Source organism: Lagopus muta, chromosome 18, assembly GCF_023343835.1.
Source record: "Lagopus muta isolate bLagMut1 chromosome 18, bLagMut1 primary, whole genome shotgun sequence".
In the NCBI taxonomy this organism is placed as follows: Eukaryota; Metazoa; Chordata; class Aves; order Galliformes; family Phasianidae; genus Lagopus; species Lagopus muta.
The window spans coordinates 7253490-7281288 of record NC_064450.1 but is presented as its reverse complement, the minus strand read 5'-3'; the positions used below and the strand labels follow the sequence as shown (position 1 = coordinate 7281288).

The following is a 27799-nucleotide window of genomic DNA, read 5'->3' as shown; positions in this document are numbered from 1 at the left end:
CAGCAGGAGAGAGGGAATTAAAAGTGGGGTGAGATGAGGTAAGGGAAATAACAATGAAAACATGCAAGCATTTAGAAGGTGTTAAGTAAGACAAGTGATTCCATTTCTGAGAAAGAGAGATAATGTAAGTAACTCTTTAGGACATGATATCAGGGAAGAAGGCCCTGAAAAAAGATGCAGTTCAATGTCTTGGCTTTGTAAGCAAACTGAAAAAAATCACAGTAAATTGCAAAAGGTTTCTCTAACTGGCTGTTGGCGTTGCCCCTGCTGTGTTGTGAAAGGATCCAGAAGTTCTCCAGATGACATGCAGACACTGGCCTAAAAACAGGATCAGTCACCACCAACCACAAGGGCCCCAGACAGTTAGAGGAGCAAAAATGGCCATTTCACACCACAAGGCTCACTTTAAACGTTCCCCTGAGCCATACAGGTGTCTCATTTAGGAGAGAAAACGTGGTCTATAAATGAATTCAGAAAAACAAAATTTCCTTGCAGGAGAGCCAGGAGAAATAGCTTTGAAAGCGCTCAAGCTGTGGTGAGCTCTAACCTTGCTGAGCTCCAACACTCTTGGTAATTTTAAACCCTGCTGTTCCACCCTAACACCTCCCTCATAGCTCAGGTTTGCATTTTTTTTCCAGTTTCTAGTCTTCTCTGAGAAGCTAAAATAAAATGTGAGAGCGTTTCTCTGTGTATTATAAATCTGTTTCATGTCATTGTTATAAAAACGTCAAACATAAGCTCAACAGTGATACTATTTAGAAATGACGCAAACCACCAGAGAGAGATCAGAGATGAACTGTGTTTCACCTGCTGCCCAGGTGAATTGCACCAGCAGTTAATGTGTGATGGCAGCTTTGCCATGTGAAGCACGAGGCACTTCAATCAGATTATACAATTCACAAAGCGCAGACAGTCCTGAGCTTCCCATGACAAAACCCTCACCTGTGGAGAGCAAACAGACTTTTTCCATCCCTGATACAATCTGGCAGACTTATAGGTGAATTTGTCAGTCCAAAAAGCTTGTGCAACAGGGCAGAGCAGAAGAGTGCCAGCAGAAGCCATGCACACTCCCTGTCTTCCTGCTTATTTCCAGCTCCCCCTGTTACGGACTGATGTCCTTGTGAAGTCCCTTTCAGTAATGCTTGTTCTCACCAGACAGGTTCACTGTGAAGGCAACAATTCTTGTTACTTTCTGTTGTGGAAAGCACTGCAAGTGGAATCCCCCCTTTTTTGAAGATCACATTTCCTAAGTGGTTGCCCCTTCTTCACACATCAGAAGTTGAATCATGCAACACAAAAGACGTGTGGTGACTACGTTTCTATCTGAGGAAACTGGGGACAGCAGCGAGGGGAAGGAAGAGGTAGGTAAAAGAATCAATGAATCAACGTAAATGAATGGCACTCTGAATGTCAAGCTCAGGCTGAATTTCAGTACGCAGTTCCTTCCAGGAAGATTTCAAAGTAGTTTATCAGAAAATAGCGTAAACTTGGCACAGACAGAGACATGACTTAATCTCAGGTCTCCCAGTAAGGCAACAGTGGAAGCACTGTTTCCGGAGTCCACTGTCCCAGCTGGTAGAGCACAAGCACTGAAAATAAGAGGGATCCTTAATTGCCAAAAAACAGTAGTGAGCAGGAACAGACAGCAAGCACTGGTCTCCCATCACTGCTGAACTTTCCAGGGAGTGGCAAAGAAGTGGCAGAGAAGAAGGAAAAAAGGGAAACAGAGAAATACTCCATGCCCCATGCCTCAGAGATGAAACCAGGCTGCTGCTGGGGAGAGAGAACGCAGCCGGGCTCACAGCTGATGCAGTACTGAGGCAAATCCATCATCCTTGGGGCAGGAATACCCTCCTCTTGCTGCAGCTCAGGGCCATGCTGCTTTGCCAAGGGAGGGGAATGGTGCACCTAAGAAGCTTTGGAAAGCTTGGCAGCTGTTGCGAGTGAGAGGAGAGGACAGTGCTGGGAAGAGGCCAAGGGTGACCCTGCAACTTGGTGACTTGAATAGCTGGAAATACAAGTATCGGAAAATTGGGTGACAAATTTGAGACAGGGACCTACACAGGGAGGGGCAGCAGGAAGCAGCTGATAGTGATGGCTGCAGGGGCAGCTGCAGGGAGGGGCTTGAGCAAAGTAACCGGGCGAGCAAGCGGATGGGGAAAAGTGAAGTGAAAGGAGGAAAATGAGGAAGGAAAAGGGCAAAACTAAGACTGCCAAGGAGAGCCAACAGGAGATGGAAGTAGCCTTGAAACAAAGTGCAGGTAGCTCTAGGAGATACTTCTCTGTCCTGAAGCAGCAAATACCTCTTGTGAGGGATATTCTGGATGAAGGTGATATTACCATGCGGAGACATCAGTAAATAGCTTCTTTCTTTATTCTTTCCCTCACTGTTGTTGCAGCACAGGTTTTATGTGCATTTCTCTGCTGGCACGGAAGGCAAAGACTCACTATGATATCCATGCACAACCTCGACTGTCAGCTATCTTTTCTGCTGCACAGCTTTGACTTTTAACCTGTTTCTATGGCTAATTACATCTCTTTTTGTTATGCTTCCCTAGTGGGCATTAACTCACTTCCAAAAAGAAGACAACCTGTATGGTCTCTATGCTTTGCCCTCAGCTTTAACTGTCTCCCTCACTGGGATGCAACAAACGTTCATTTCCCCTTATCAAGAACATAAAACATTTTGAAGGAAAGCAGTTACAACTTCCACCTCACTGGCATCACTTGCTCTGCCCACCCCACTAAGAGCAGCCAAATTTCAGGAAAACTTCACTACAAAACACATCAGAACGCTGGATTTGCTCATTTAATGTTGGTAAATAAACACCCCGCTTGCTTTTTATCACTGTGAGGCGTGTGCTCTGTGGTTTGCTCAGTCTGTGCCACAGTGCAGCACTACTGGAAAGCTCTCAGAGCACCGAAGAGGAAATGCGTGCCAAACCGTTCTGAGCGTTTTCACAAAACCGTTTGCTTCTCGTACCGAGAACAAAAACCGCTGAGCTGGCAAAGCTCCATCCTGCTCTTCTGACCGAGGGCTGACCTCCCCCGGCCAGCTTCCCAGCACCGTGCCAGACCGTGGTAAAGGTGCTGTTGCCCAACCCAGCCAGCCCAGGCTTCGTTTTCCCTCAGAATCACTTCGTCCACATCAACGAAACCGGCCGCCGGCCGCCGCCCCCCGCCATTTCCTGTCAGGAGCCGCTGCCGCGCGGGACTCCCGCCCAGAGCGGGCGCGACTCGCGGCCACGTGACGCTCCCGAGCGCGCTGGAACCGTCACGTGACGCAGGCGGTCACGTGAACGCGCGTGCGAGGCGAGAGGGCACGTCCTACGCCGAGGGTGGGGCGGCGGATGCGCATGCGCGGGCAGAGAGCGGGCTGGTGCGGGCCGGGCCGGGCGGCCGCTCCCCTCGCTGGCAGTGCTCGCTAAGATGGCGGACTTCCTGCCGTCGCGCTCTGTGCTGTCGGGCTGCTTCCCCGGCTGCCTGCTGACCAGCGGCGAGGCCGAACAGCAGCGCAAGTCTAAGGAGATCGATAAGTGCCTCAACCGGGAGAAAACCTACGTGAAGCGCCTCGTCAAGATCCTGCTGCTGGGAGCGGGCGAGAGCGGCAAGTCCACCTTCCTCAAGCAGATGCGGATCATCCACGGGCAGGACTGGGACCGGGCGGCCCGCGAGGAGTTCCGGGCCACCATCTACAGCAACGTTATCAAGGGTGCGTCGGCCGGGGGCGGCCTGAGGGCGGCGGGGCCCGGGGCCGGGGGCTGGGCGGGGGTCCTCAGCCTCCGTCCCGCTCGGGGTCCTCATCGGCGGCCTTCCTCCTGCCGGTGGGGTCGGGACGCGGGGTGCTGGGTGGGGAAGAGCCGCACCTGAATCCGGGCCGTGCCCCGTGCCGGGCAGGAAGCTCGGCGCGCGTTCTGCTTCCGTGCGAGGAGCGGCGGCGGCGGGCTGACAGCGGCGGGCAGAGCTGCGCGCTCCGAGCGGCCGCAGCCGGGCTGGGCGCCTCTCCTCACCGCTGTCAGCCGGCCGCGCGTTGTCGGCCCTGCCTTCTCACCCGTCCCGTTCCGAGTTTGGGTTCTGTAACGCTTTAGTACCGTCTTCAGTGTGTTTCTTGAGGCTGAATTGTGGGCAGACGTTAGCCTTTCTAAATGGGGCTCAGGGATTCCAGCTGTTCTTAAGGAGCTGTTTTATAACAGTACTTCAAATGAAGGCTGAAAAACGTAGCGAGGAAGTAGAAATCACGAGCAGAAATGTTGAGGTGATAGTCTGTTAATAAAGCCGGGTGATTCGTACTGTAAAAGTATACACAGAGCAAGTGCGGGTCTGCTGCTGCAACATGGCTTTGACAGATACAGCAGTGACAGAAAGAGAATGGATTTTGGAAGGATACTTTGGTACTGATGAATCATAGAATGAACAGGGTTGAAAATGATCTCAAAAGGTTTCACCCCGCTGCCATGGGGGGTCATTATTCCTCCATTAGTACACATCATCTTTCTCTGTGCCTTTACAGTTGCTGGTTTCTTACCAGATTTTATTTCTTTGCCACCAGCAAACATGATACTAGAATTTATTTCCCTTTGTTTATGTGATTGGTATCAACACAATTTTATTTCTTTTTTTTTTCCTTTAAGATCTATGTGAGACAGTTCCAAGACGCTCAGTTTCTCCTAGAGGTTATTTACTTTTTTTTTTAATTATAGTAAGTGTGGGAAAGTCTTCATGTAAATGCAATTCCAGCTGCTCTTAAGCAGTAAAATCACACAGTTCAGAAAGCTCTGTGTTTTTACTGTGTTTAGTCTGCGCATCGTGAAGATGTTAAAGACTGTCAACCCTCTACAATTCAATACAACACTGTAACAAAGTAGTAAGATGTGCTCCCTGTGGGCACTGGGGAGCCTTAAAATTAAGCCATCAAGTGGTTTAACATATTCTGAAGTAAACTTTTAAATATACTTCATTTGTTTGTGTTCCTGCCAAGTAAATATAACAGCTGTAAAATGATTCAGGAGATCAGTGGAAAGTATAAATATATGTGAAATATATTTACATAATACCATAGATTGGGGATTTAGTGGTTTAAAGATGGCACTTTTGGAAGTGTTGTATTTCAGATATTACCCTGTTTCTCAAGGCTGTGTTTTCCTGATAGCGGCTGAGTTTTGTTACTACCGTTTTAATTCAATATTTCTGAACTGTTCTGATTTTCTCCTGGCTTCAGAGTCTTACTGAGCTTTGATTGTGCAGAGTAAGCGTATTGTTGGACTCTGCAGAGTTACAGGCTAGAAAGATAATAGGTGCAGACAAATTCTAATTGCAGCGCTCTTTCATGTTGTTAAAGGTGTGAGAGTCCTTGTGGATGCCAGAGAGAAACTTCATATCCCCTGGGGAGATCCTGTTAACCAGAGTAACGGAGATACCATGATGGCTTTCGATACCCGCTCAGTCACGGTGGTGCAAGGAATGGTGGAGACAGCAGTTTTTTTACAGTACCTCCCTGCCATAAGAGCTCTGTGGGCAGACAGTGGGATCCAGCATGCGTACGACAGGCGCAGAGAATTCCAGTTGGTAAGCTTTGTTTTTCAGTGTTGTGAGTCTGGGGTGTGCGGGCTGCCTGGTTCCTGTGTCGCTTTTTGGTGAAATGCTTTCTGCTAAGTGACCTCCTTATGGATGCTCAGCGTTTTGGATGCTAGTCTGTTGTTGTGTTACTCTAAGCTCATGCATTTAGCTCCATTTTTTTCCTCCTTTTTTCTTTCAAAATGAAGATTTACATGGAGCACCCGATATAATTGTCCTCCTTTAACATGTGAGAAAGCCAATGTATCAATTACCTTTTATGTTCAGCAACAAAGCTTGGAACTGCATAGTGTTTGTAACAAGTGATTATTTTTACGTTTTCCTACTTTAAAAAAAAAAACAACCATCGTTTGGAGGGATGACTTGCAATGATCTTTAAGAAAAGATATGCATGGGTTAATGAGAAGAATTTAAAAACCACTCCCTTCTCGATTCCAATTTGAGCAATCTAGCAAACATTCCCTCTGTATACTTCCTGTTTAATTTCGGATGTCTATGTTAATTCTCATGTAATGAGGTTTTTGTTAGATGGAAGTCCTCAGCTAAGGCTGGAATATATAGTTCAGTAGTGGGATTGGAAAGGAAAAAGGATTGCCTTGATTCTCGAGCTGAAACATTAACTGTGACAGCTAAAGCCCCTTCGTTCCGTTTCCATGCTGATAATGCAAGAGGAAATGAAGACTTAGTTTGCTGTTTATTGTTTTGTAGGCTTGTGTAGTAAATGCCAGTGGCATAGGCTTGTTTAGGGGTGAGGGTGGGGTTTGACAACCTTAAAATAGATTAAATCTGTTCTTGTTGGTCTCTTAAAGCTAACTGGCTTTGTGCTTTTATGTCTTAAAAATAACCTTTGTCTTAATGTGAATCTGAACAATGGCTGATGATGTCTCCTGTTGAGCTATTATGAACGATTGTATAATCACAGGCTGGCTTAAATAGGTTGTATAAATATTCTTTATAAATATGTATTGCCCAGATCCTGGAATGTCTCAGAGAGGTGCCCCACTTGCATATCGCCTGCCCGACCCGTTTGTGCTATTTCAGTATGTTTTTAATGAGGCCTGTTGCATCTTACATTTTGCATTGGAAATTATCACAAAGGGGTAATTGCACAACTGCATTCAAGATTTTTATCTGCTGCAAATGTGACTTCTCCTCATAACTGCTCTGCTGCAAATGTGACTCCTTGTTGTCGTAATTGCTATGCTGGAGTGATCTGTTCTAAAATCCATTGAGTAAAAACGTTTCATCTCTTATTAGATACGCTTAATAACTTGAGGCTAAGTAGCTCCCTTTTCCTTCTTGTACTTCTGCCACCTTGGGTTTCTGACAAGTCGGTTCTTTCCATAACTGAACCATGTGCAGAGTTTCACTTTGAGTAGGAGCTGAAAACATTTTCTACTGAATCTGTGAAGGGAGGGGGGAAAAGAAAGTTTTGTTTTGGAGGTTCCTAAAGCTGTGTAATGGGCTCTGCAAAAAACACGTTACCATTTGGGCTTTAGGCAGAATTTAAAGTATTTCTTAATGTGCTATTCACAGTTGAGTGCTGCCCTAGTGATAGGTTTTGCAGATCAGGTAACTGCTTTATTTATACTTACACTGCTTTATTCCCTAAGTTGTGCTGAGATTTTGAAAGGATTTCTTTATCACATGATATAAACATGGAAAAAAAGAAGCTGAATGATGTCATTGCATGGATTGCAAGCAGCATACCCAAATATCAAGTCTCAATTTTACCCTGGTACATTTCAGCATTAAGTTACGACAGGTACACATGGTCAACAGAGTGACAAAGAACTCCTGAAAGCAATGTGTACTTCTGACATAGCCACTGGCAGGCTTTGTAGGAGTGTGGTCAGGGAGTCCAGACGTGTGCTATGGTGTGGAATGAAGACAGATAGCTAAGGTGGGAGCTGGAGGGCACGTGCAGGTGGCTCAGTTGTATTGAGTACTGACTCTTGAAATAAGGCTTAAAAACTGAAAATTGTGTTGCAGCTTAAAAGAAAATAAAAGAAAAAAATACTGTTCTGCGTGCAGTTCACCTGCATGTAGCAAAAAATGAGATGTAATGAGAAATCAGCACTAGAGGAATTAGAAAGGAGTGTTATTTGTCTGTGTGTGCTCTAACTTCAGAGTGATGAGCGAGTTTGAAGCTGTGCTGAGTTTGGGACTGCACTGAAAAACATGGCTGGTATTATAGTGGCACAGACAGGGATGCAGGGAAAGTACTGCTTATGGTGGGAGTAAGGCAAAGGCAGAAGTGAGCAAATGAAGAACAGAGCAATGATGGATAAGGAGCGAAACAAACATTTGCATGGAAATTGAGGGGAAGGATGCAGGAGTGTGGTTCTGGATGCCATTTATAGCCTGAGCAGATAAGTGTAGAACAAGAGAGATTAAGATGAAAGGCTTACGCACGTGTGTAGTTAAAATTTGAAGATGGCTGTGTATTGTGAGAGGTCATTGAGCTGTTTGTCTTGTTTTTCTCCATCTTTCATTTGTGGCACCAAATGATGCTGGGAGCCTAAAGAAACAGCGTCGTCTTTTTATAGCAGTGTGTGGGGGAATGCGGTTGTATTTTAATAGAGTTAGAAATCAGCATTTCCAAGCCTAGTTCACTGGTGTCCTTCCTCATTTTGTTAATTTAAGCGGTCATGAGGATAGTTAATATCTTTTAGTTCCCTCTGTATAAAAATAGGGGCCTTCTGGCCAGTAACACAGCAGTACTTAAGAAAATTCATTAGTTCATCCTTGTGTAATGCTTTAAAACTGAGAAGAACTAATGACAGCTTACAGTGCAGTATGTGCTACTTCAGTAGTTCTCTGATGGTTAATATTATAATCCCTCAAATTTTATTACAGACCAAAACCACTTAGGTTCTAACACGGTTAGCTACAGGTTACTTTGGCTCCATAGCATAGTCCCTGTAATTTGCTCTTGGGGTTTTGGTCATCCACAAGCTTTGTCTATGGAGCTTTCCTCCTTTGGCCTCGTGTCTGACAGCAAGCATGGATTAGCTATGGAGTTAGTCTGTTCCCTCCAATGCTTTGTCATCTCATTCACACTTTGGGTTTCCCATTACAAGTTGATTTCCAGTAAATGTAATCTCCTGAAGTGACTTGGATAAATCTACCTTCTCTTAATTGTGTGACTCACAGACCAGTGGTTTGTTTAAATACAAAAGCAGGCTGGTTTTCCATTCGGTTGGAAAGCTGCTGCTTGAGCGCTGGAGTGAAGTTTGTATTGCTTTACTTGGAGGAGGAGGGAAGCAGAGGTATTTTTAACAGATTGTGAGGGATGTCTGAGTGCTTAAGTAGAGACTTCCTTGCTTTTATGTTTATACCCGTGGGATCCTTCGTTCCGTAGTTGTAAAGGTTTGCTGCTCTCATTGAGTTTTGCTTTCAGGCACTGGCAGCTGAGAAAGCATCTCGTCCTGGTGCTGTGCATCCAGTAACTGAGGAGAGCACTCCTGTGCAAGTGCTGCTTCTGAAACAGTCTGCTCCTCTCTGAGAGTGGAAAAGTGGGATGAGAGCTGGGTTCCTCATCTGCGTGACGAGCTTTGAACGTGCTAAAGGTTTCTTCTTGGTAAAGATACCTTTTGGGTGGGTTTCAACGTTTGTTACCGGTGTTTGTTGATCTTCAGGTGTGTGCTTCTTGCCCTACTTGCACATTACACAGATGTTTTTTTAATGCTGTGACCCTTCAGTGTGAGGAGGCAGTGATGACATTTCATTCTGTCAGCATTCACCCGGAGCTGCAGACACGGCTGGCACATAAAGACGATGGGTCTGTGTTTACCTCTGGGTCCTGTTTACTTTTGTGACATGCCTGCAAGTGCTCGATCAGATTATAGAAGACAGGAAAAGGTGTGTTCAGAGTGAAGTTCTTTTTGCTGCAGCTTCTCTATGGTATTTTTTGTCATGCAGAGCGGCACTTCTGGAGAGCGTTGTACAGCTTTCTGAAAGATTGTATTTCATCTTCTTTTGGAGCTTTTCTAGCTTCTGCCTCTGAATATTGATGGGGCTATTGTATGCAAGAGAACATTAAATTAGCTCTTAGGGAGAGAATCAGTCCTCAGATGGCCTTTGCAAAGTACTAGCAAAATTTATGTTCTTTCAGGTCCAAAGGCAACATATCTTTGAAATACACGTATAGAGTAGTGATCCTGAGGAGGCCAATGCTTTGAGAGTAGACTGGGCTGCGTGACAAAGCAGATGCATCCACATGCGAGAAAGAGGAAGTCATGTCTTAGAGGCAGTTCAGAACTCGGTGCTTCAGCAACCCTGAACCTGGAAAAAGACAGAGCATCTTGCCCACGCCTCATCAGAAGTGTCTTCTACACTTGTGACACTGAATTTCAGAAGGCTTTCAACAGCTTGTACCATCTGGAATGTGCCAGTACTCCTCTCACTATTCATCCTCTGCATCCTCCCTGAACTGGAGGGCAAGCTTCAGTGCACAGACTGTCAGGAAGTTGTATGGACTCATGGAGGGTTGTCAGAATTGGTAGCATGGTTAGGTTGTGGTTGGCTCAAAGATCTTTAAGGTCTTTTCCAACCTGAACAATTCTGTGCTTCTGTGTGAGAATCTTCTTGTGATCCAGTCACACAGTGTTTCTATAAACATGCATTGACTTAGTTCAGTTAGTGTGTTTGAATAAAGCATGGTGATTACACTGCATGTTGCTTGAATTTTTGTAGATAAAAAATAACAAACTGCTGCTGCTTTGTCAGTGTTGAAATATGAATTGTTTTTCCCCTTTTTCCCTGATCCATAGGTCTGCTAAACAGCACATGACAAGATGGCATGTGTACAGTGAGCACAACTCCTTAAAACCATTGGAAAGGTTAGAGCTACTTGCCATCTTCTGTCCTTACTTTGTATTAAAAGGATTTATCAAAGCTTGTTGCTAACACAAATTTCCTCAAAACTCATTTCTATACAAATCCTCAGAGAAGACTGGGAGTCTCTGTTCTGCTGTTTTTCCTGTTCCAGTGACAAGATTAGGTGGATCTATATTAATAAGGTTTTGTACAGAGATTAACACTAGGGCCAAACATTAAGGAGGCTTATTTTTTTGGCTGAAAACCCTCCCAACATGTCTACGGGTGCTTTGGGTAATGGGGATTGATCATAATATTGTGACCGAGCTGAATTACCTTTGAATGAACTCTTTAATACTAATTTTACACAAAATGCCAACTTTCATCCTTTTCCAAATTCAGATTAGGATTTCTGTTTCAATCTCTTTGATTTCCTGTGCCTCAAAAGGCTGCTTCTGGATTCTTCTGCCATTCTACCTTGTCTGCCTGCCAGCAGTTCAGCAGGAAGGTTCAGAATATCTGAAGAGCAGTGGCCATGTATTGCCTGCTGGCTTCATAGCGTAAGCTGGCCTGGTTTTTCAGATACAGTGATGGACATCTGTGTCATGTATTGTTCTGAACACCTAGGAAGTACATTTTTTGTTATTCACCATAGTTTGATTTTTTTTTTTTTTTTTTCAAGTTTGAAAGTAATTTTGGTGTGGGCTTTGACTCCACTGGCAAAGTTGAGTGGTGAATGTGGTTGCTGTGCGGCGTACTGCTGATGTATTTGGTGCAGCCAGTGGCTGTATGAGTGGCTCCTTTTTACAACCACTCCAAATGAGTGTATATATCTTGTACATTATTTCTGTGTACAGATGTGACTGGATTGGAATCGTTTCAGTGGAGGCTGTCTTGATGTGGATGTGTTATGTCAGTGCCTACATCAGATGGCAGTGTGCTGAGTTGACTTTCAACCAAGAGTTCAGACGAAGAGATTTAAGTGGGTGAACCTTTTTCTCTCCGATTCTTTGAAATCTGTGCAAAAGTGTTAGATGTGTTTTTGGTGCTTCTGCTGCCTACAGTTTGAGACCTTGGTACAAACACAGGCTAGGAGCCAATTTCCTTCCCAGTTACTAACCTGCATGTCAGTACCTGTAGCACTGTTACTTCACACAATTTCTATGTGGCAGTGGCTCAGACTTTGTCCATTTGGAAGTTACTTTGTATAAGGCCAATCTAGGCTGCAAAATCCCAATACTCACAGCAGTCTGAATCTCTGTGCTGGCATAACGTGTGGAAGCAGCAGTGATGTTCCATTTATATACATTAAATTAATTTTTACACTTGAGGCAAAGAACAGAGTGAGCTTTCTCTTATGTGAACGTGGGATCTTTTAGGATTAAGGTGTAGTGCCAGGGGCAGCACTGTCTCATGCTGCTGTTCCCTCAATTTCAGCCTGGTTCCAGTCTGCTGTTGCTGAGCACATATTCACATACTCTGGTTGTATTGGGATGTGTGCGTAGGCTGTCTTTATTGGTATGAGTTTCAATTTGTGATGAGTGCTGCTTAAATGTGCCCTGCTCATGCTGTAACTCTTATGCAGAAGCAGCAAAATGGTAGGAAACTTTAACTTGTGGTAGCTGAGGAAGTTGCTTAAGAAAATGTGAGAAAACAAAAGTGCAGCTGACCTTAATACATAAGAAAACACACATAGTTACATAGAGTAACTATACTGGCTACTGTAGTATATGCACCTTTTCTTTCGTTTAATCAGGGAACTGAAAAGATCCTGCATCCTTTTTTTGTTAGAGGTGAGTTTCTGTATCTTCCTTCTTTGTTTGATGATGCCAGAGAAATGGCTTTAAGCAACCTGCTGGATTGGGGGCTCAGCAGACAGCTGGAAGCACTTCTCACCGGCTGTGCTGTGGTGTTTGGTCACCAGTGGTGACTGAATAAAGAGGACAGGGATGTTGCAGGAAAGGGAATACAGCATGCAGGTACTTCTGTAATCCGGAGCATCTCTGCAGAAGCGTGTACAACAGTTATGTAGTTCTTTTAGAAGGTTATCTTCTAGTGTGGAATTCTACAAGTGATGTGAAATGTTTGGATATTGCTTCTGTTTGGGAAGGTTCTGAGATTCTACTGTCTTGAGTGCTTTAGACACAACTTTTACTGCATCTTAAATTAACATTCATCTAATGGTACTTGTAGGTCTTTCAAAAAGGTAGTAAATTTATCACTAAATCTCATCAAATATCTTGTTACAAGCTCTGATACACTAGTATGGTACTAATGCTTAGTTCTAATGCTTGGTTTAGTGCTGTTTGCAAACAAAAATATCAGAACTTAATTGAAATGGATTCTGCTAATGGAGGCAGAGGAAGGACTGAAAAGCATTTGGTCGCCTGGATTTCTCATGAGGCTGAAATAGAAACCAAATGTGTGTTATAAAACTGAATCCTAGGGATACTTCAGTGCATGCATCAGTATCTAGTTTAGGGTTCTGCTTTTAAGATGTTATGATTTGGTTTACTGAATGTGCAATAATGGAATTTTCAAGCATCTTAAAGTTCAACATGACCAGTTTTAGTGCTGATGTGTTCCCACGTGCCAAATACTTCTCATTTTTTTGGAGCCTTTGCCAGTCTTATACAACTTGGAAGCAAGCAAAGCTCTAAATGATGGATATTGGATTTGTAGACTCACTGCTGCTTCAGTGTTAGATTAAATGCAGTTTGAGTTGCAAACACATGAAGTCATGGAGCCAGTGGGTCAGCGCACTGGAAGAGGAACAAATGTTTACAGTCTTGTTCCAGTCTATTTTGTGTGCAAAACATCTAAAGTTTACAGAGATGCTTCCCAGAGTGTAAATAGGCGTTGGGAGGTGGCTGTTTCATCTCCATCAGTGTCTGTTTTCATATGGCTTCTTGCTAGGTCCCTGTGTGTTTTGACTTGAAAGATCATTTCATCAATGAAACTGAAAAATATTTGCAAAATATTGAGTGCCTTTCCTAAAGGAAACGTTCTGGAAGACAAGTGTTGGTTGTAAATGCTGAGGGAGCAAGTGAAAATGGTCTTTGAATGGTCTTTTGTACTTGATCTTCTGAACAGTATATCCTAAATTGCAGTCATGGATTGACTTCAGGTTCTGGCAAACCTGCATGTTATTTGTTCGATGTATTGCTTTTGCAGTTGTTGTGTCCTAAATTCTGTTTGTGGTGTTTGCTAACTTGGCTCTGATCTCTGCAGGAGGCTGCAGGAGAGATCTCTGTTTGCATCGTTGAGAGCAGTCCTAGGGATGCGTGGCATGCCAGTGTAAATGCTGTGTTTTGCTTGGGCTTTTAGCTGTGGGAAAGCTTTTCAGCAGGCGCTTGGGTTTTGCTCTTGAGTTGTACAAACAGAATATCACTTCATACAGCTCAGAATTGTTCCATTTCTTAAAGTTCTCAGCTGCTAATGGAATATGGCACATCTTGCTTTCCAAGTAGGCTTTCAGGATTACTTGGAAATGTCATAACTGAGCGACGTGCATGGAAGAAACTGTAGTTTTGTAGGCTTTAATGGAAAGCCATCTCTGTTCTAGCCTAAAAGCTGTAGTGTATTTTCATATCTTTAAGCAAATTTTATGAGGAAGCTGGCAATTAAATCACTTCATCAGGAGATGGGAGGGATACCTAGCTAACAAATGAAATCGGAGGTTTAAGTCAGGGAAGCACTTTGAAGGATGATTCAAAACCACGTTCAGTGCAAGAAGAAAACAGATGTTAGAGCCTTGTTTGGAATACTGTGTTCTAGGCTGAGTGCTCATGGCCTGGTGTTCTGCTCCTTCCTGTGGGACACAGCAGCCATGCAGGCGTCCCCAGGTTTCCAGCAGGGTTTCCAGCACCCCCAGGTGCTGCCATTGACTGCAGTGCGTGTGCTCAGGTTGACGTGCTCTGTCTACCTCCATTTCTTAACCAGTTTGAGAATTATGGTTTAATTGGATTACTTGGTAAATAGGGAATAATAGATTAAAGGGATATAATTGGGTTAAAAACCCTTCTTAAACTCCTTCACCTTTTGCTGTTAGTGCTGTTGTATGAGATAAAAACGTCAGGCATGCAATGAACTCAGTGGGACTCCTCCCTTTCTTGATTCATTTTTAGCTTCGTGCTATTGAGCGCCCTCCACCAAATTGCACCCAGCTGTTCCAAATTCTGCTCTACTACCAAAAGGTTTTACAGAAGATTACTTTGTATGAATCAGGACCTAAACCTTTCTTGTTTGAGGCCAGATCCTCAGTTATGTGCCCGAATGAGGTCTCACCTGTGTGCTGCGTGATGCGTTTCTCCTTGCTCTGAAGAAAAGTCAAATGCAATGTGAGCTGCACGCAGGAAGTGCTGAAAAGAGGAAATAGGATGGTGCTGAGCAGAGGTAGGACGAGCTGTGACGCATTTGTGACGTGCATTGGTGGAGGGAGGCATTGTTTTGTACCCCTGTGAAAGCAGATGTGCTCTGTATCTGAGGCTCTGCACTTTTGCAAAAACCTGTCACTAATTCCAGTGTACTTAAATTTTATCTTGAAAACAGGCAGAACAGACTTAAGCTGACTATTCAAATGGTTGTACTGGAGAGAAAGAAGATAGATCCTTAAAGGTCTGATCATAACATAAGGGCTGCGCTTCAGCCCTCCCGAGACTGTTCTTTTAACACTGCTTTAAAGCAGTTTGCCATCACTTCTTAGGAACAAATGAGTATAAATGGATCAGATGTTGGATCTGTTTGTGCCACAAAGGTGTGATAGTGCTTCTGTGGGCGTAAATGGGGTGGTTTGCTCTGGTGTCAGTTCGTGCTGGTTTTATCATAACATTGTCCGTAGTTAAAGGAAATGTATTTCTGCTGTGGAGCTGTTTTCTGTGTCAGTCGAGGCTTTCAGTTCAGTAAGTGAATGGACAGTTGCTTACACTGAACTTTTCTCAAAGTGCTTTATTAAAAAGGAATTATTGGATATTCTTGTTGTAAACTCCCGAGACACTGCCAATAACGTTTCTCTTTAAACAGAAAGCAATACATAAAGTTGTTATAGTTAGAGCAGATGAATGGTAATAGGGAAATAAATAATTTTCCCCAGGCATAGCAGATACCAAGCAAGTAACTGAAGCCACTGTGAAGTAAGGTGGGTGTCTGAGGTTTTTTTTCTGATCAGAATAATCAAGTTACACGTATGAATGTCCAGAATTTCCATCCTTTTCTCTTAACCGAGATGTGTTTGGAAGAGGAACCCCCGTTTAAAAGGCCCAAGAGGAGTGAACAAGGAGAGAAGTTAATCTGTAGAAACATCAAAGGTGAGAAGGGCCCAGGAGTGTTCCTCACTCTGAGGCTACTGAAAGAAATGGAGCAGACTTCATGTCTGGATGTAGGGCTTGGCTCAGCTTTCACTGTTCTATCAGAATAATTAGAGATTGGAGATGGGTACCTTAATTAGGGGTAGGTGTGTTAATGGCATAAATGTCATCTTGATCATCTGACTCTTTATTGCAGCGTTTTGAGGCTCGGGGGTTGGGGTGAAGGGTGAGCTGTGCTGCTCCCACCTGCTCGTCTCACTAGGAAATGTCATTGGCTTGACTCAGACCCCTCTGAGGATTGCTCCTGTGCTTACCACTGAAATTTCAGAAGACTTGTGGGTCATCAGCAGCACTGAGCTGTAGTCAGAATTCCTTTGGGTCGGCTGGGGCAGAGGGAGATCAAGAAAATAAAGGTTAGGGGTTCTTTTGGCTGGATTATTTGTAAAAATCTTCAGATATGATTTTATCTGTATTAAGCCTGTAATAGCAGAAGCTGTAAGTACTTGATTGTATGGGTGTGGTAAGATGCAGAATCTTATTTAACACACTGGTTCCTTCTACATCCTCTTCAGGCTGCATTTCCCTGCTTTAGGCAGCTTGCTCTCTATGTCAACTTAGGCATACGCATAGCAACCCAAAAACATTGTAGTTACCTGTTCTTCTTTTAAACTAAGCTTTAAAAAAGCGGGTTTTTTTGGTTGTTTGGGTTTCTGTTTGTTTGTTTTTAATAGATGGGGAAATGTTGGTTTCTCTTTTCCCAGAAATTCAAGTCGGGTCAGCAAGAGAGAATGATTGGTGTTTGCTATCATCCTGCTCTAGTTACCGAGCTGTATCTCCTGTTCTCATTAAATACCTGATTTACTCTTTCAGATTCTCAGGCCTTTTTTAATTTATAGCTTTAAGAAGAATTATAGCATCTGTGTTCCCCTAAAGCAGCTACAATTCATTTAGCTATCTTAAGGTATCAGTAAATCATATGTGATGGCTGATACTGTTTTCATGGAAACCAAGTAAGTTGATGTCACTTCCTGAGTTTAAAAGATGTGTTCATCTGCTGTGCATTTCATGTAGTTTTCTTTCCCACAAAATATTTGTGGCTGCTTTATTGTAGGTACTCACTGGTAATGTATTAGACAGTAATCTGTCTCTGTACCGTGTTTTGTTATGAAAGATTCTTAATCTTCTGGTCTTCTGAATTAGAACAGCAGATAAAATGCACTGGTGTCCTATAGGTAAATCACTGCTGCAGAAAGAGTGCATTGCACAGAGCTTGAGGTCCTTCATCGTACTGACATAAGCAGGATTGCAGTTTTGTGAGGGAAGCTGTTGTTCTAACATCGGACATCTCGATAAGAATATGATTTAGTTGTGCTTTGTGAATTACTCCTGAGTTCACAATAAAATGACTTGGCTTGACTTCTGCATAGGGATCACAAGGCTCCAGGAGGCACACAAGCTGTTCTGAATAAACCTTTCTGAAAATGGAATACTTGACAATTATGAGTAAAGTTATTTAACAGTCAACTTCCTGTGGTTTACATGCTTTTCTGAATCAGGAGGAGGCTGAAGGGCTGCAGCTGAAACGCATACGCCTTGTTTGAAGTCAAAAGGGCATCTTCTACAAGCAGTGAAAGAGATTGCTTCAGATCTGAGATTCGAATATGTTGTTTTAGTCCTGTATGAAAGGTGTAAGAGCACAGTCATCTAACGCTGGAGGATCTTTACAGCTGATGTAGGCCGTTCATTTTTGCTGCGCTGACTGCAGTGGCTGTTGGGTAAAGCTGCTGCTTGTCAGTGTGAGTGCAAGAAATGTGCTGAGGCCTGTGTTTGACTTCAGTGCTCGTGTTGGTGCCTTCAGGACCGTGCTGCAGGCTGAGCAGAAGGAACTGAGCAGCACCAGGTGGGGTCATTGGGGGCCTTTCACACACTTCACAAGTTTGCTGTGCAGAACTGCTGAGCTGCAGAAATCGCTTTGAAAGTTGTACTTGCATTTAAAAACAAACAAACATAAATACCAACACCTGGAACCTTCACAGAGTACAAGCAGGACCATGCTGTTCTGTGTAACAAGCTCACTTGTGAACGTGCTGATGTTACCTGACAGCAATTGATTGTAACCTCATTTTTATGTAATTGGTATCAAACCCAGTATGTGTGGTGTACTCTTTTTCCTTTTTCCCCCTCCTCTCCGGTCTCTCTGATGAGAGCATTGTGACATCTCCTTAACCATTAACATAGCATCAGAGATGTGTTATTCCTGGCTCTGTGACTTGTTCAGGGATCTCTGTTGGAGCATGAGGCAACTGACGTGAGCTCGCTGCATCACCGTGCTTTAACTAGATCTTCAGCTGGACTTTCCGTGATACATGCTCACAGAATGAGGGCTGGAAGACAACAGCAATGTAATGGAAAAGTTGCCTTTTTTAACAGAGAAATCCTGCAGTTTCCCAAGCTGCTGTTGGTTGGTCATTGGTGGCCTCTGTTTCACAGCTGGCAGTGTTAGTGCAGATGAGCGGCTGCAGCAGCCATGTGGGACAGGTGGGGCATGGCCAGCCGGGGCAGCACGGGGAAACCCAGCTTCTTTTTTCTACTCATCTCAGGTAAGCAGGTAGTTTACAGTTTGTCTGAGAGAAAACTTCAGAATGTGACGGATGTTTGTTGAGTCCGACTGTTTAAATAGAGCCACTGCCATCAGTTTACAGTGCGAGATCTAGTTCTGTGTCTGGTAGCAGGAAATAGCCTGGTGTGAAAGGCGTCTTTGGACCTGTTGTGAGACGAGATTGCAGACAGATCATCTGCTTACTCGGCTTTAGCAATTACTGGGATGAAGTCTTTCCATTGGTTTGTTTTGTTTTCTCCTTTCTATGGATTGCTCTCCATTACTGTAAAAAAATAGAGACTGGCACCTTCCCAAGGCGTCAGTCTTGCTTGGGTGCTTTGTGATGCTGCTTTTTGAAGCTTATTTTAAATGTGTTAAAACTCCTCAGTTCTGCAGTACTGCACTCTGATAACAATCTGGTAATCATGATAGTTTGCTGTTCAGAGGTATCTGCAAGGTCGGAGTGGCTTTGTATGAGTTAGTTTTCTGGCTTGTAGCTGTATGATCTAGAGGGGTGTCTGGAATATGAAGGAAAAAACGGGTTGTATTTGGAGACATTGGAAATTCTCGGTGACATCCAAATAAATAAAAGCCAATGAGTGAATGGCTTAAAGACACTGCAGGGGTGAGTCCCATTGGCAGTTGCTCAGAATGGTGCCTTATTGGTTGTCTGAAAAGATTTTCATGAGGAAGGAGCCTGGTGACTGATCCAAGGCAATGAGGAGGGAAGCTCAGTACATCTCTGCTTTTTAACTTTCACTGTTCTTACATCTGATTACTTCTATAGATTAATTACTTGAATTTCAGTACGGCCACCTTGATATTTATCTGCCACTGCGTTTCGTTGCATGGCAGCCTAAAAACCTAAGCAACTTTCCCTGCGTTTCTTTGCTGTTACTGGACATGTGACTGTAGAGCATTACCAGTGCTGCAGGACGATGCGTTTTGCATTTGTGCTTTCTGGAAATCCCCTCCTTGGGAAGCTGCCTCTGGTGCTGTTTGATGACCTCTGAAGGCTGTGGTTTGCTTGTGTGCGTGAGCTGCCGGGTCTGCAGTAAGCCGCAGGATTTGAAGGAGAGGCAGTAAGTCATGCATTCCTGAACTGTGGAGTTAATGCTTCAGGGAACAAGCGCTGCCATAAGTAGTATATAAAAGAGCTGGCATTAAAATACATATATGCACACACACATATACCTACAGCTCCTGAGGCCCAGGTATTCTAGAATAAATATCTCCTCTTAATGAATCTGATGTCTAGCCAGTTTTTTTTATTTTTTTTTTTTAAATAACCCTGTGGGGGAGGAAGGCTCTCAGCTCCTGCTAGAACCTAAACGAGCAATTGAGTCTGACTTTATTTTGCCATACCATTCAGCTAAAGGCGGTGGGTTTAGCTCTTGGAAGGCTGAGTTCTGTTCCTGTTACTCCTGTTTGGGAAGCTTGAGGCTGAAGTATTCCTGGTAGGTTTGTGTACAGCAGTTGTGTTTTTATTGCCTGCGAAATAAGAATGCTCTTCCACCTACACGTTCCTTGCAGGGCTGTGTTTAGAACAGATCTCTGAAATGCTGAAAAATATAATACAATACTTCCTGCAGTTACTGCAGGCACTTGGTGCTGTGCACCAGCAGGCTTTAGAGTGGTGTCACTGCCGTACTTTGTCCCCACTGACAGAACAGGTAGAGTGGTAGATCTGTGCTGGACTCTGTTCTGCAGGTGTGTCAAGCACAAAGCATGTTTCAACTGAAGTTTCACTCTTGCCTAATTAGAAGTTGATGTTCAAATTGCCCAATTAAAGGTGCAGCATCTACTTCTATTAAGTGACTTATAGGATCTACTAACCTTGCACATGTATCTGCTGGAACCCTTTATTGCTCTGTTTCTTTACCCTCTTGTGGTGCTGCTGCTTTGAGGACACAAGTTCACACTGAGATTTGATGTAATTCCTAGAAAAATTTATTGAGCTCAATTCAAGTGAGAAGACATCACTACTGCTGTGTAACTGCTGTCCTGATTCACTTGTCTGGCTCGTATGTAGCTGTTCCAGTCTTGGATGCTTTGTGGTTTTCTCTTCAAGAAAATGCAGTCAGAATTCCTGTTCTCCCATCATCAGAGTGGGAACACAGATGCTTTTCTTTGTGTATTTGTAATGAAGTAAGTTATGTTACAGCTTGGTAATCAAGAGCTGTCAGAGGGAAGCATGTTATGTTTCTGTTGTGATGCTGGGAGTCCTAAGGCACTTCTTTCCTTTTCAGTGAGCTCTATTGGTACACTGAGTAATTCTGGGTCCAGCAGTGTCCTTGTGAGAGGGGTTCCTTCCTAGGTTCTAGTGCCCCCCCAGAGTCCTGGGATGCTGACTGTAGTTACAGAAAGGATCTTCAATTTTGTGTTAGTGGAGCAGTTAAGAAGTGTTGTTACTGTGATAGTGATAGCTTGAATTGGAAGGTTGCCCATACAGTAGATGCAGCATCGCACGTCATTGCAGCACAGACTCAATGTATTAATCCCTGACTAAGGAGTTCTTCTCCAACTTGATCTTTGACAGGAAAGCCTGTCTAGTAAAATGCTTCCTCTGTTTCTCCTCCTCTGCTCACTGTTTGTTGTGCTCAGGGGCAGCACACGAGTGGATCCTATGGCAGTACAGCTATAAATTCATCTGCCTCCAGTGCTCAGCCCTTGCATCTGAATGCATGTGCCCAGAACCTTCAAAGGACTGGGAGAATTGAATGCATCTTTTCATACTGAAGGCGTGGTTGTTTCCTTGCTTGTTCCTGTGGATAACACTGTAGGATTTATCTAGCAACCCTAAAATTGGAAAGGATTTTCCCCTAAACGTGGCTGACTGTGCTTTTGAAGCTTAAATATTAACTGGCCTAAATAAAACTTCAATTGTGTTCTTAGGATTGCTGATTTAGGGGGGAAAAAGATAGTAAGGAAAGAAAGCTTACAATAATTCAGTTTAGATTTAGATTAACTGGACTTGAGAGTATCAGCCGTGGAGATGGAGTGAGCCACTTGCTAAGGAATTGTTTGCTTTCATTTCTAGGGGGAATCCGTAAAATATTTCTTGGACAACTTGGATAAACTTGGAGAACAGGTAAGCTTTTTGTTTTTCCTCTCGTCTTTCCTCTCCTCAAAGGATTCTTTGATCACTGGATTTTAAGCTGATCAAATATAATTAGTGTCTATCAAAATAACTTTAGTTACCTTTGCCTACTTCATTACCTCAGCAGTTCATCATTGGTGTGTCAGCAGCACAGGGCAAAGTGAGGGCCAAGAGATTTGGGAAATAAAACTCTTGTGTGGATATTGAGCAAGAAGCAAGTTACAAATGGCTGCCCATGCAAAGGTTGTTAAAGTAGCACGTTAAGATCAGCTGTTATCCAAAAATGACTCCACAATATGTATAGATGCACACTTAGGAAAACTGAGTTAAATCAATATATAAACCAGAAGTAACTGACTTAGTATCTATTTTTAAGTGGACGAATTTGGTACAGAATAGAATGTGTTTTCTCTGGGGAAAAAGCTGAAATTTCTGTAGAATATTTTTGATACGATGCTGGTTTCTATTTCAGTTGTGCTCGTTAGCCTTGTATTGCAGAAACAGCATGTGAAAATTGCTTTTAAAATAGAGTGCTAGCTTCAGCTCTGTGTTGCTCCATGGTCATTTCCAGCAGACGGGTAACAAATACTGAAGGAATCTGAGCTGCTTCAGATGAATGCTGTTACATCGTGCTTAATTTCATTTGACTTTGTAACAGATTGGGAAAGGAAAAAAAAAAAGTGGAGCCAGCCTTTTTGTGCTCTTTTCTCTAAGTAGAGCACCAGTGGTGCCTTGTGGAACGTGTGTGCTTCCAGGTATCTTGCTGTAAGTCCAGCACTCGCTCTCAATTTTTATTGGCCTTGAGTTATGAGAGAATACAAAACTGCTTTAATTCTCTTCAATGAACTACTAAGCTTGTTGCAAGTGGTGGATTTCTCATACTCTAAGTCCAATGCTACTTGAATTTCAAGGGGTTTTTTCCACTTATTTTTGTGTACTTGGGTGCAAATTTTTGCAGCTTCTCTTTCAAAGGTCTTTATGAGAAACCTTCTGCCAACCTTTGATTACAGCGTGAGACCAAAACTCACTACAAAAACTCCCAAGAGATTTGGGAAATAAAACTCTTCTGTGGAAACTGAGCAAGAAGCAAGTTACAAATGGCTGCCCACTCAAAGGTTGTTAAAGTAGCACGTTAAGATCAACTGTTATCCAAAAATGACTCCACAATATGTATAGATGCACACTTAGGAAAACTGAGTTAAATCAGTTAAATTTGTGTGAGACCAAAACTCACACAAAAAAACAAACCCAGAAGCAAAAAAATTTGTGTATGTCTATATAGACCTGTATGCATGCACACTCCAATTGTATTTCTGCTGTTGCTGTGGGAGTGCTGAACTCCCAATGACAGCATTTCCTGCTTAAGGTTAGACCAAATACTATGAGATACAAAGGATTCTTCAAGATCTGCAGTCACAGAAAATATTTAATCTTGGTGGAAAAAACTTCTTAGCTGTGTTACTAAGAGTGAAAGATTTGATAGGTTCTTCTGGTTTGTTCTTATCTGTATGGAAGATTTATCTAATGATTGTTTCAACAAACTGTATTAATGTAAGTATTTTACTGCTTTTATCTGATAATCTGATACAGTGAGGCTGGCCTGCAACTGAATTGTGTATAAACAGATGGACCTCTGGCTTGTGTGCCCCTTGCCAAAAGGGAGCTCTTTTGCCTGTTGCCAAAAAGGGAGCTGCTGATAACAGCATGTAGGGAAAAGAACTTGCTGTTCAGATTTAATCAGCGCAGCAAAATGAGAGAGGCTGGGATCGGCTGCATTCCTTGCAACTGCTTGTTACTTCTGCTGCCAGTGCAGACTGTATGGATTCAGAAAAGCTCATAGAGACGTTGGTTTCCATGGTGTGGTTGGCTCTTATTCATACCTTGAATTCCAATTGTAAGTAAGCAAACAGTGGTGCGATAGGCAAAATAGCTACCTGATAACATAAAGTTGTGCTGTTGAAAAAGGTGGACTGTATGAAATTGAGGAAGATGACAATTCAGGAAGAAAGCAGGAGGTAGGAAAAAGTTAAATTGGGTTTTAGGAATCATTGCTGATGTGTGTCCTTGGGAAGAGCCAGTGCTTACAGGCAAATAGAGCTGCCTGGAGGAAAAAGGGGAAAAAAGGAAGGTAGCAAAGAAGTCAGTCCCCATGAAAGAGTGGACAAAGTGAAGAAGAGTGGGTACAGGACAAGTGCAGTGGTGCAGCGGGGAGTGGGATCAGTAGTGAGGAGGGGGCTGCTTTAGAATTATTACAGTAGCAAGCTGCTGGTATCCCAAAGATCTCTATGAAGAGAACTGAATTGTCCTTCAAAAAGAGCATTAAAATACTGGGAGATTACTTTGGAGTTGCATTTAGTCTCTGGTAAGCAAATGATGTCTCTGTAGCAAGCACTTGACTTCCAGTGCCCACAGCTGTTGCATTGGAGTAGCCAACGACGTGGGATAACATGTGGTAGGTCTTCTCCACGTATGTGGAACTTGAAAGCACTTGAAAGTGTTTTATCTGTGGTTGCAGTGTGCAGGGGATTTGTCAGGAATTCTAGGATGAAGCCCTTTGCTTGAAAGCTTTACTGAATAAACAGTCAGGGCTGGCTTCCAGAGGAGTTTGCTTTGTCCTCTTGTTTCAATGTGGAAAGCAATATGCAAAGCATATAAGGCCTTTCCTATTATTTGATCTTATTCATTTATGCACTTTTTAGAATATCAGTCACTCCTGAGCTTCTCTAAGACTTCCTGGTTTTGCTCTGAGAACTTGTGACTGAATTCCAAATAAGAAACCCTATAGGTGGCTGTTTGCAAGATGGAATATGTGTTGAGCTCTCTTGCTAAAAAGCTAACAGTCAACATTACTCAAAATGCCTTCATGTGTACCCACCGCCATTTGATATCACTGTGTTTCTGTTGTCCTCCTCTTAACAGCACTTGGTAGAAAAAATCCAAGATAAATGTGACTGATACAAACATCCCATTACTTTTTATATTCCCTTTCATCAGGAGGGCTGGAGCACAGATCTGGTGCACGGTTGGAAGAGAACATGGAACTGTTAGAGCTGTTGAACTCTCCTGCAGACTGAAGTAGTACAGGCTTGGGATTTGTATTAGCCGTGCAGGGTGGGGATCTTTTGCTTCAGAGAACTGCTTTGAGATTGCAAGCCATGATAAAAATCAGTGCCTTAGTCCTGGGCGGCTCGAATGAAGAGAGCAAGGAGTTCAAACATAACAGTCTAGCTAGTTTCACTTTTGAGCTTACAAAGTAAAGCAAATCAAATGTCTGGAGCGTTACACTTCCCTTGCAGTTTTTGCTGTGGTTCAGATTTTTCTAGCTCTCTTACACTTGGAAATGCCAGTATTTGAATTGCCATATATTTTCTCTCCTGCTCCTAACTCACAACGTATTAGCTGAATCAGGCTTTCTGGACTATGATCTTAGACATCCTTATAAAAGCTTTCAGTTTGGTAACTGGCAGTGTCAAAGGAAGACATAGATCACTTAGAAGAGGCTAAAGTTCCAGCTCTGAAACCTAAATCATTCTTTCTGAAGTTAGGAGAAATGCTGGAAAAATGTATGGAAGAGTTTCAGTAAGAAGTGAACAAAAAAGCTGAAAGCATCAGCATCAGCCATCTGGTTTAGGTGCAGTTTTTAAACGGGAGAAGACTTAAATGTAATTCTTAGAATGAAGAAATACCCAATATGATGCATCTTGAATTTTGTACCATCGAAAGCTGACTCATAAGAATTCCTCTTTCCATAAGCATCTGCAATGATCATGTAAGAAGTGCAGAAACTTAATGCTGCCTATGAAATTCTGTGAAGAAAGGCAGGCTGGAGAACCACAGGGACAGCTGGCTCAGGTGCTTCCCTAGGCTGCGCTACTGCAAAAGCACTGCTGTCATCAACTACTTGTTTCTCCTTCTGTTCTGCTAATTGCAATTGCACAGGATGTTTGGACAAAGCCAAGCTGTGGGAGCTCAGAGGAGGGACACAGCTAATTGATAGAAGTGCTTTTTGGGTGTTTTTTTGGACAGATTCAGCTGGATCCAAAAGATCCATGGTACAAACACGGCAAGTTGCTTAGGTTTGACTTTTCTGGTATAATTAATTGATTGCCTTTAATTACTAACTGAAGCAGCTCTTTTTTTTTTTTTTGCCCTAGAGGCAGCTGTGCAGAATGCATGAGAACATGGGGCAAGCTGACTGCCCATAGGTAGAATGGAATACTACCATGAATATTGTTTTGAGAGACCCATTTTAGAGCCCATCTGCTGCATTCCTGTGTAGCTGTCAGATGTGTTTCCTAGCTTTGTGGGAAGATGATGAATGAAATGGAAAATAGTTCAGAATAAGGGAAATTGGCATGAGGAGCTGATGGTGCACCTTTCAGGGTTGTTTATGAATGCTTGTCGTGTGGCAAATGGAAAGCTTCAGTTCTCTGCAGGGCAATAAATGTTTTGATTTAACCTCGGGTGTGTTTCCTGATTTGACTCCAGATCTTTGCAAAATGCTTCAGTGTTGGAATACAAATATATACGTGTGCATGTTTGTTCAAAGCCTCGTGCTGTTCCTCTGCAAGCTTTCTCTCAATTGCAAGTCAGCTGCCATCATCGTGCCTGTGACTTGTCCTAATCATCAAACTGCTTTATTTTTTAGGATTATCTTCCCTCACAGCAAGATATACTGCTGGCAAGAAGACCCACAAAAGGGATTCATGAGTACAACTTTGAAATAAAGAATGTTCCTTTCAAAATGGTTGATGTAGGTGGCCAAAGGTCAGAACGGAAACGTTGGTTCGAATGCTTCGACAGTGTCACATCAATACTCTTCCTTGTTTCCTCAAGTGAATTCGACCAAGTGCTCATGGAGGATCGGCAGACGAATCGCCTGACGGAGTCCCTGAACATTTTTGAAACAATAGTCAATAACCGGGTTTTCAGCAACGTCTCCATCATTCTCTTCTTGAATAAGACGGACTTGCTTGAGGAAAAAGTACAAAAAGTGAGCATCAAAGACTATTTTCCAGAATTTGAAGGGGATCCCCACTGCTTAACGGATGTCCAAAAATTCCTGGTGGATTGTTTTCGTACCAAACGCCGGGACCAGCAGCAGAAGCCCCTCTACCACCACTTCACCACTGCTATTAACACAGAAAACATCCGGCTAGTTTTCCGTGATGTCAAGGATACCATCCTTCATGACAACCTCAAGCAGCTTATGCTACAGTGATGTGCAAAAAGACATTTTTATTTGAGTAACTCTTGTGTGTTGTTTTTTTTTTAACTAGAAGTTTACAGCAGGAGTAGAGAAATCCAGATCCTGTCAGACTTCTTGATATGTGGCTAAAAGCTGCTGCTGAAAACATTATTGCCAATTTCTGCAGAATTTCAGGCTTAATCTCTCCCAGTGTAGCTTCAAGTTGACTCGAGTTGTAATTTTATAGCAGACCTATGTCTAAGTTACCTGTAAAGTGATTAAATTTGACCTTTTAAGAACACGTATATTATCTTAGAAAATCATTCTATATTCAGAATTCCAAGTCCAAACTTCATTGAAATTGTTGCAATTGTTGAGCTTTGGCAGTAATTTTAGGGGGGCAAACCTTTCACATCTGACTTCATAATGAAGACTGTGATACTGTAGCTGACTTACAATTTCTCAGGTCTATTGTTGGCTAGAAAACCCTTAAATCTCTCACTGGAATTGTGCATCTGAAGCTAGGATTCCTGGGTGTAACGTTCTTCCTGTTAAGCATAAACCTTTGCATGGGTTTTGACCAGGATGTGCTTTAAAAATCCTTGGATTGGGGGCTTCAGTCTCGTGGCAGGAGGTAGCGGCGCAGGCCCAAGTGCAGCGGGGTGCAGTGAACGGCACAGAGCAGCTTTCACTCTCTTGCACTGTAAGTCCTGCCTTGGAGCCGTGGCAAACACAGAGCACGATGATACGGTCCTCTTGAAGTTCTGATGTGGGAAGGGGAGCAAGCTAAACTTATCTTCACAAACCAGATGTGACATGCAGGTACCTTGCCTTTTCTTGAAGCGCTTCAATACATGGCTGGTTTATGACCTCCTGCAGTGTGCCTCCTCGCGATCAGTAAGGGTTTGGATGGATAGAAGTACTCGCAGACCTAAGTGCCTCCTTGTGTTCTGTCCTACAGTATTTTCAGTGGCCTTATGCAAATGTGTGTTCCCAGCAGAGGCCTTGTGTAGCTGACACCGTGAAGATGAATGTGTTTTCTGAAAAAAGGGCATCACAGCAGAATATGCTTCAGCTGATGAGGTTCTTTCTGAGACTTCCCAGTTGGGTCTAGCAATCCTAAGTGTACTTGAGCCAAACATGTTGCATAGCGTACTTTAGAGTGCTGCTTGTGACTAATAATATTTTACCAAAAGTTCCATTGCAGTTAT

At 43.1% G+C, this 27799-nt stretch overlaps 1 protein-coding gene across 1 annotated transcript; it reads left to right on the top strand.

Annotated features, from left to right (window-relative positions):
- The first annotated feature begins 3325 nt into the window (after positions 1–3325).
- On the top strand, positions 3326–27799 carry GNA13 (G protein subunit alpha 13). The gene is made up of 4 exons (XM_048965074.1): positions 3326–3712; positions 5339–5565; positions 21341–21391; positions 26049–27799. Exons 1-4 carry the CDS (start codon positions 3430–3432, stop codon positions 26619–26621), a joined length of 1134 nt encoding a protein of 377 aa, XP_048821031.1. The 5' UTR covers positions 3326–3429; the 3' UTR covers positions 26622–27799.

Excerpts from the sequence above, each read along its gene's own strand:
- GNA13 (XM_048965074.1), top strand. The coding sequence starts at position 3,430 with ATGGCGGACTTCCTGCCGTCGCGCTCTGTGCTGTCGGGCTGCTTCCCC. Across the intron at positions 3,713-5,338 it reads CTACAGCAACGTTATCAAGG|GTGTGAGAGTCCTTGTGGAT; the intron begins GTGCGTCGGCCG and ends ATGTTGTTAAAG. Across the intron at positions 5,566-21,340 it reads GGCGCAGAGAATTCCAGTTG|GGGGAATCCGTAAAATATTT; the intron begins GTAAGCTTTGTT and ends TTTCATTTCTAG.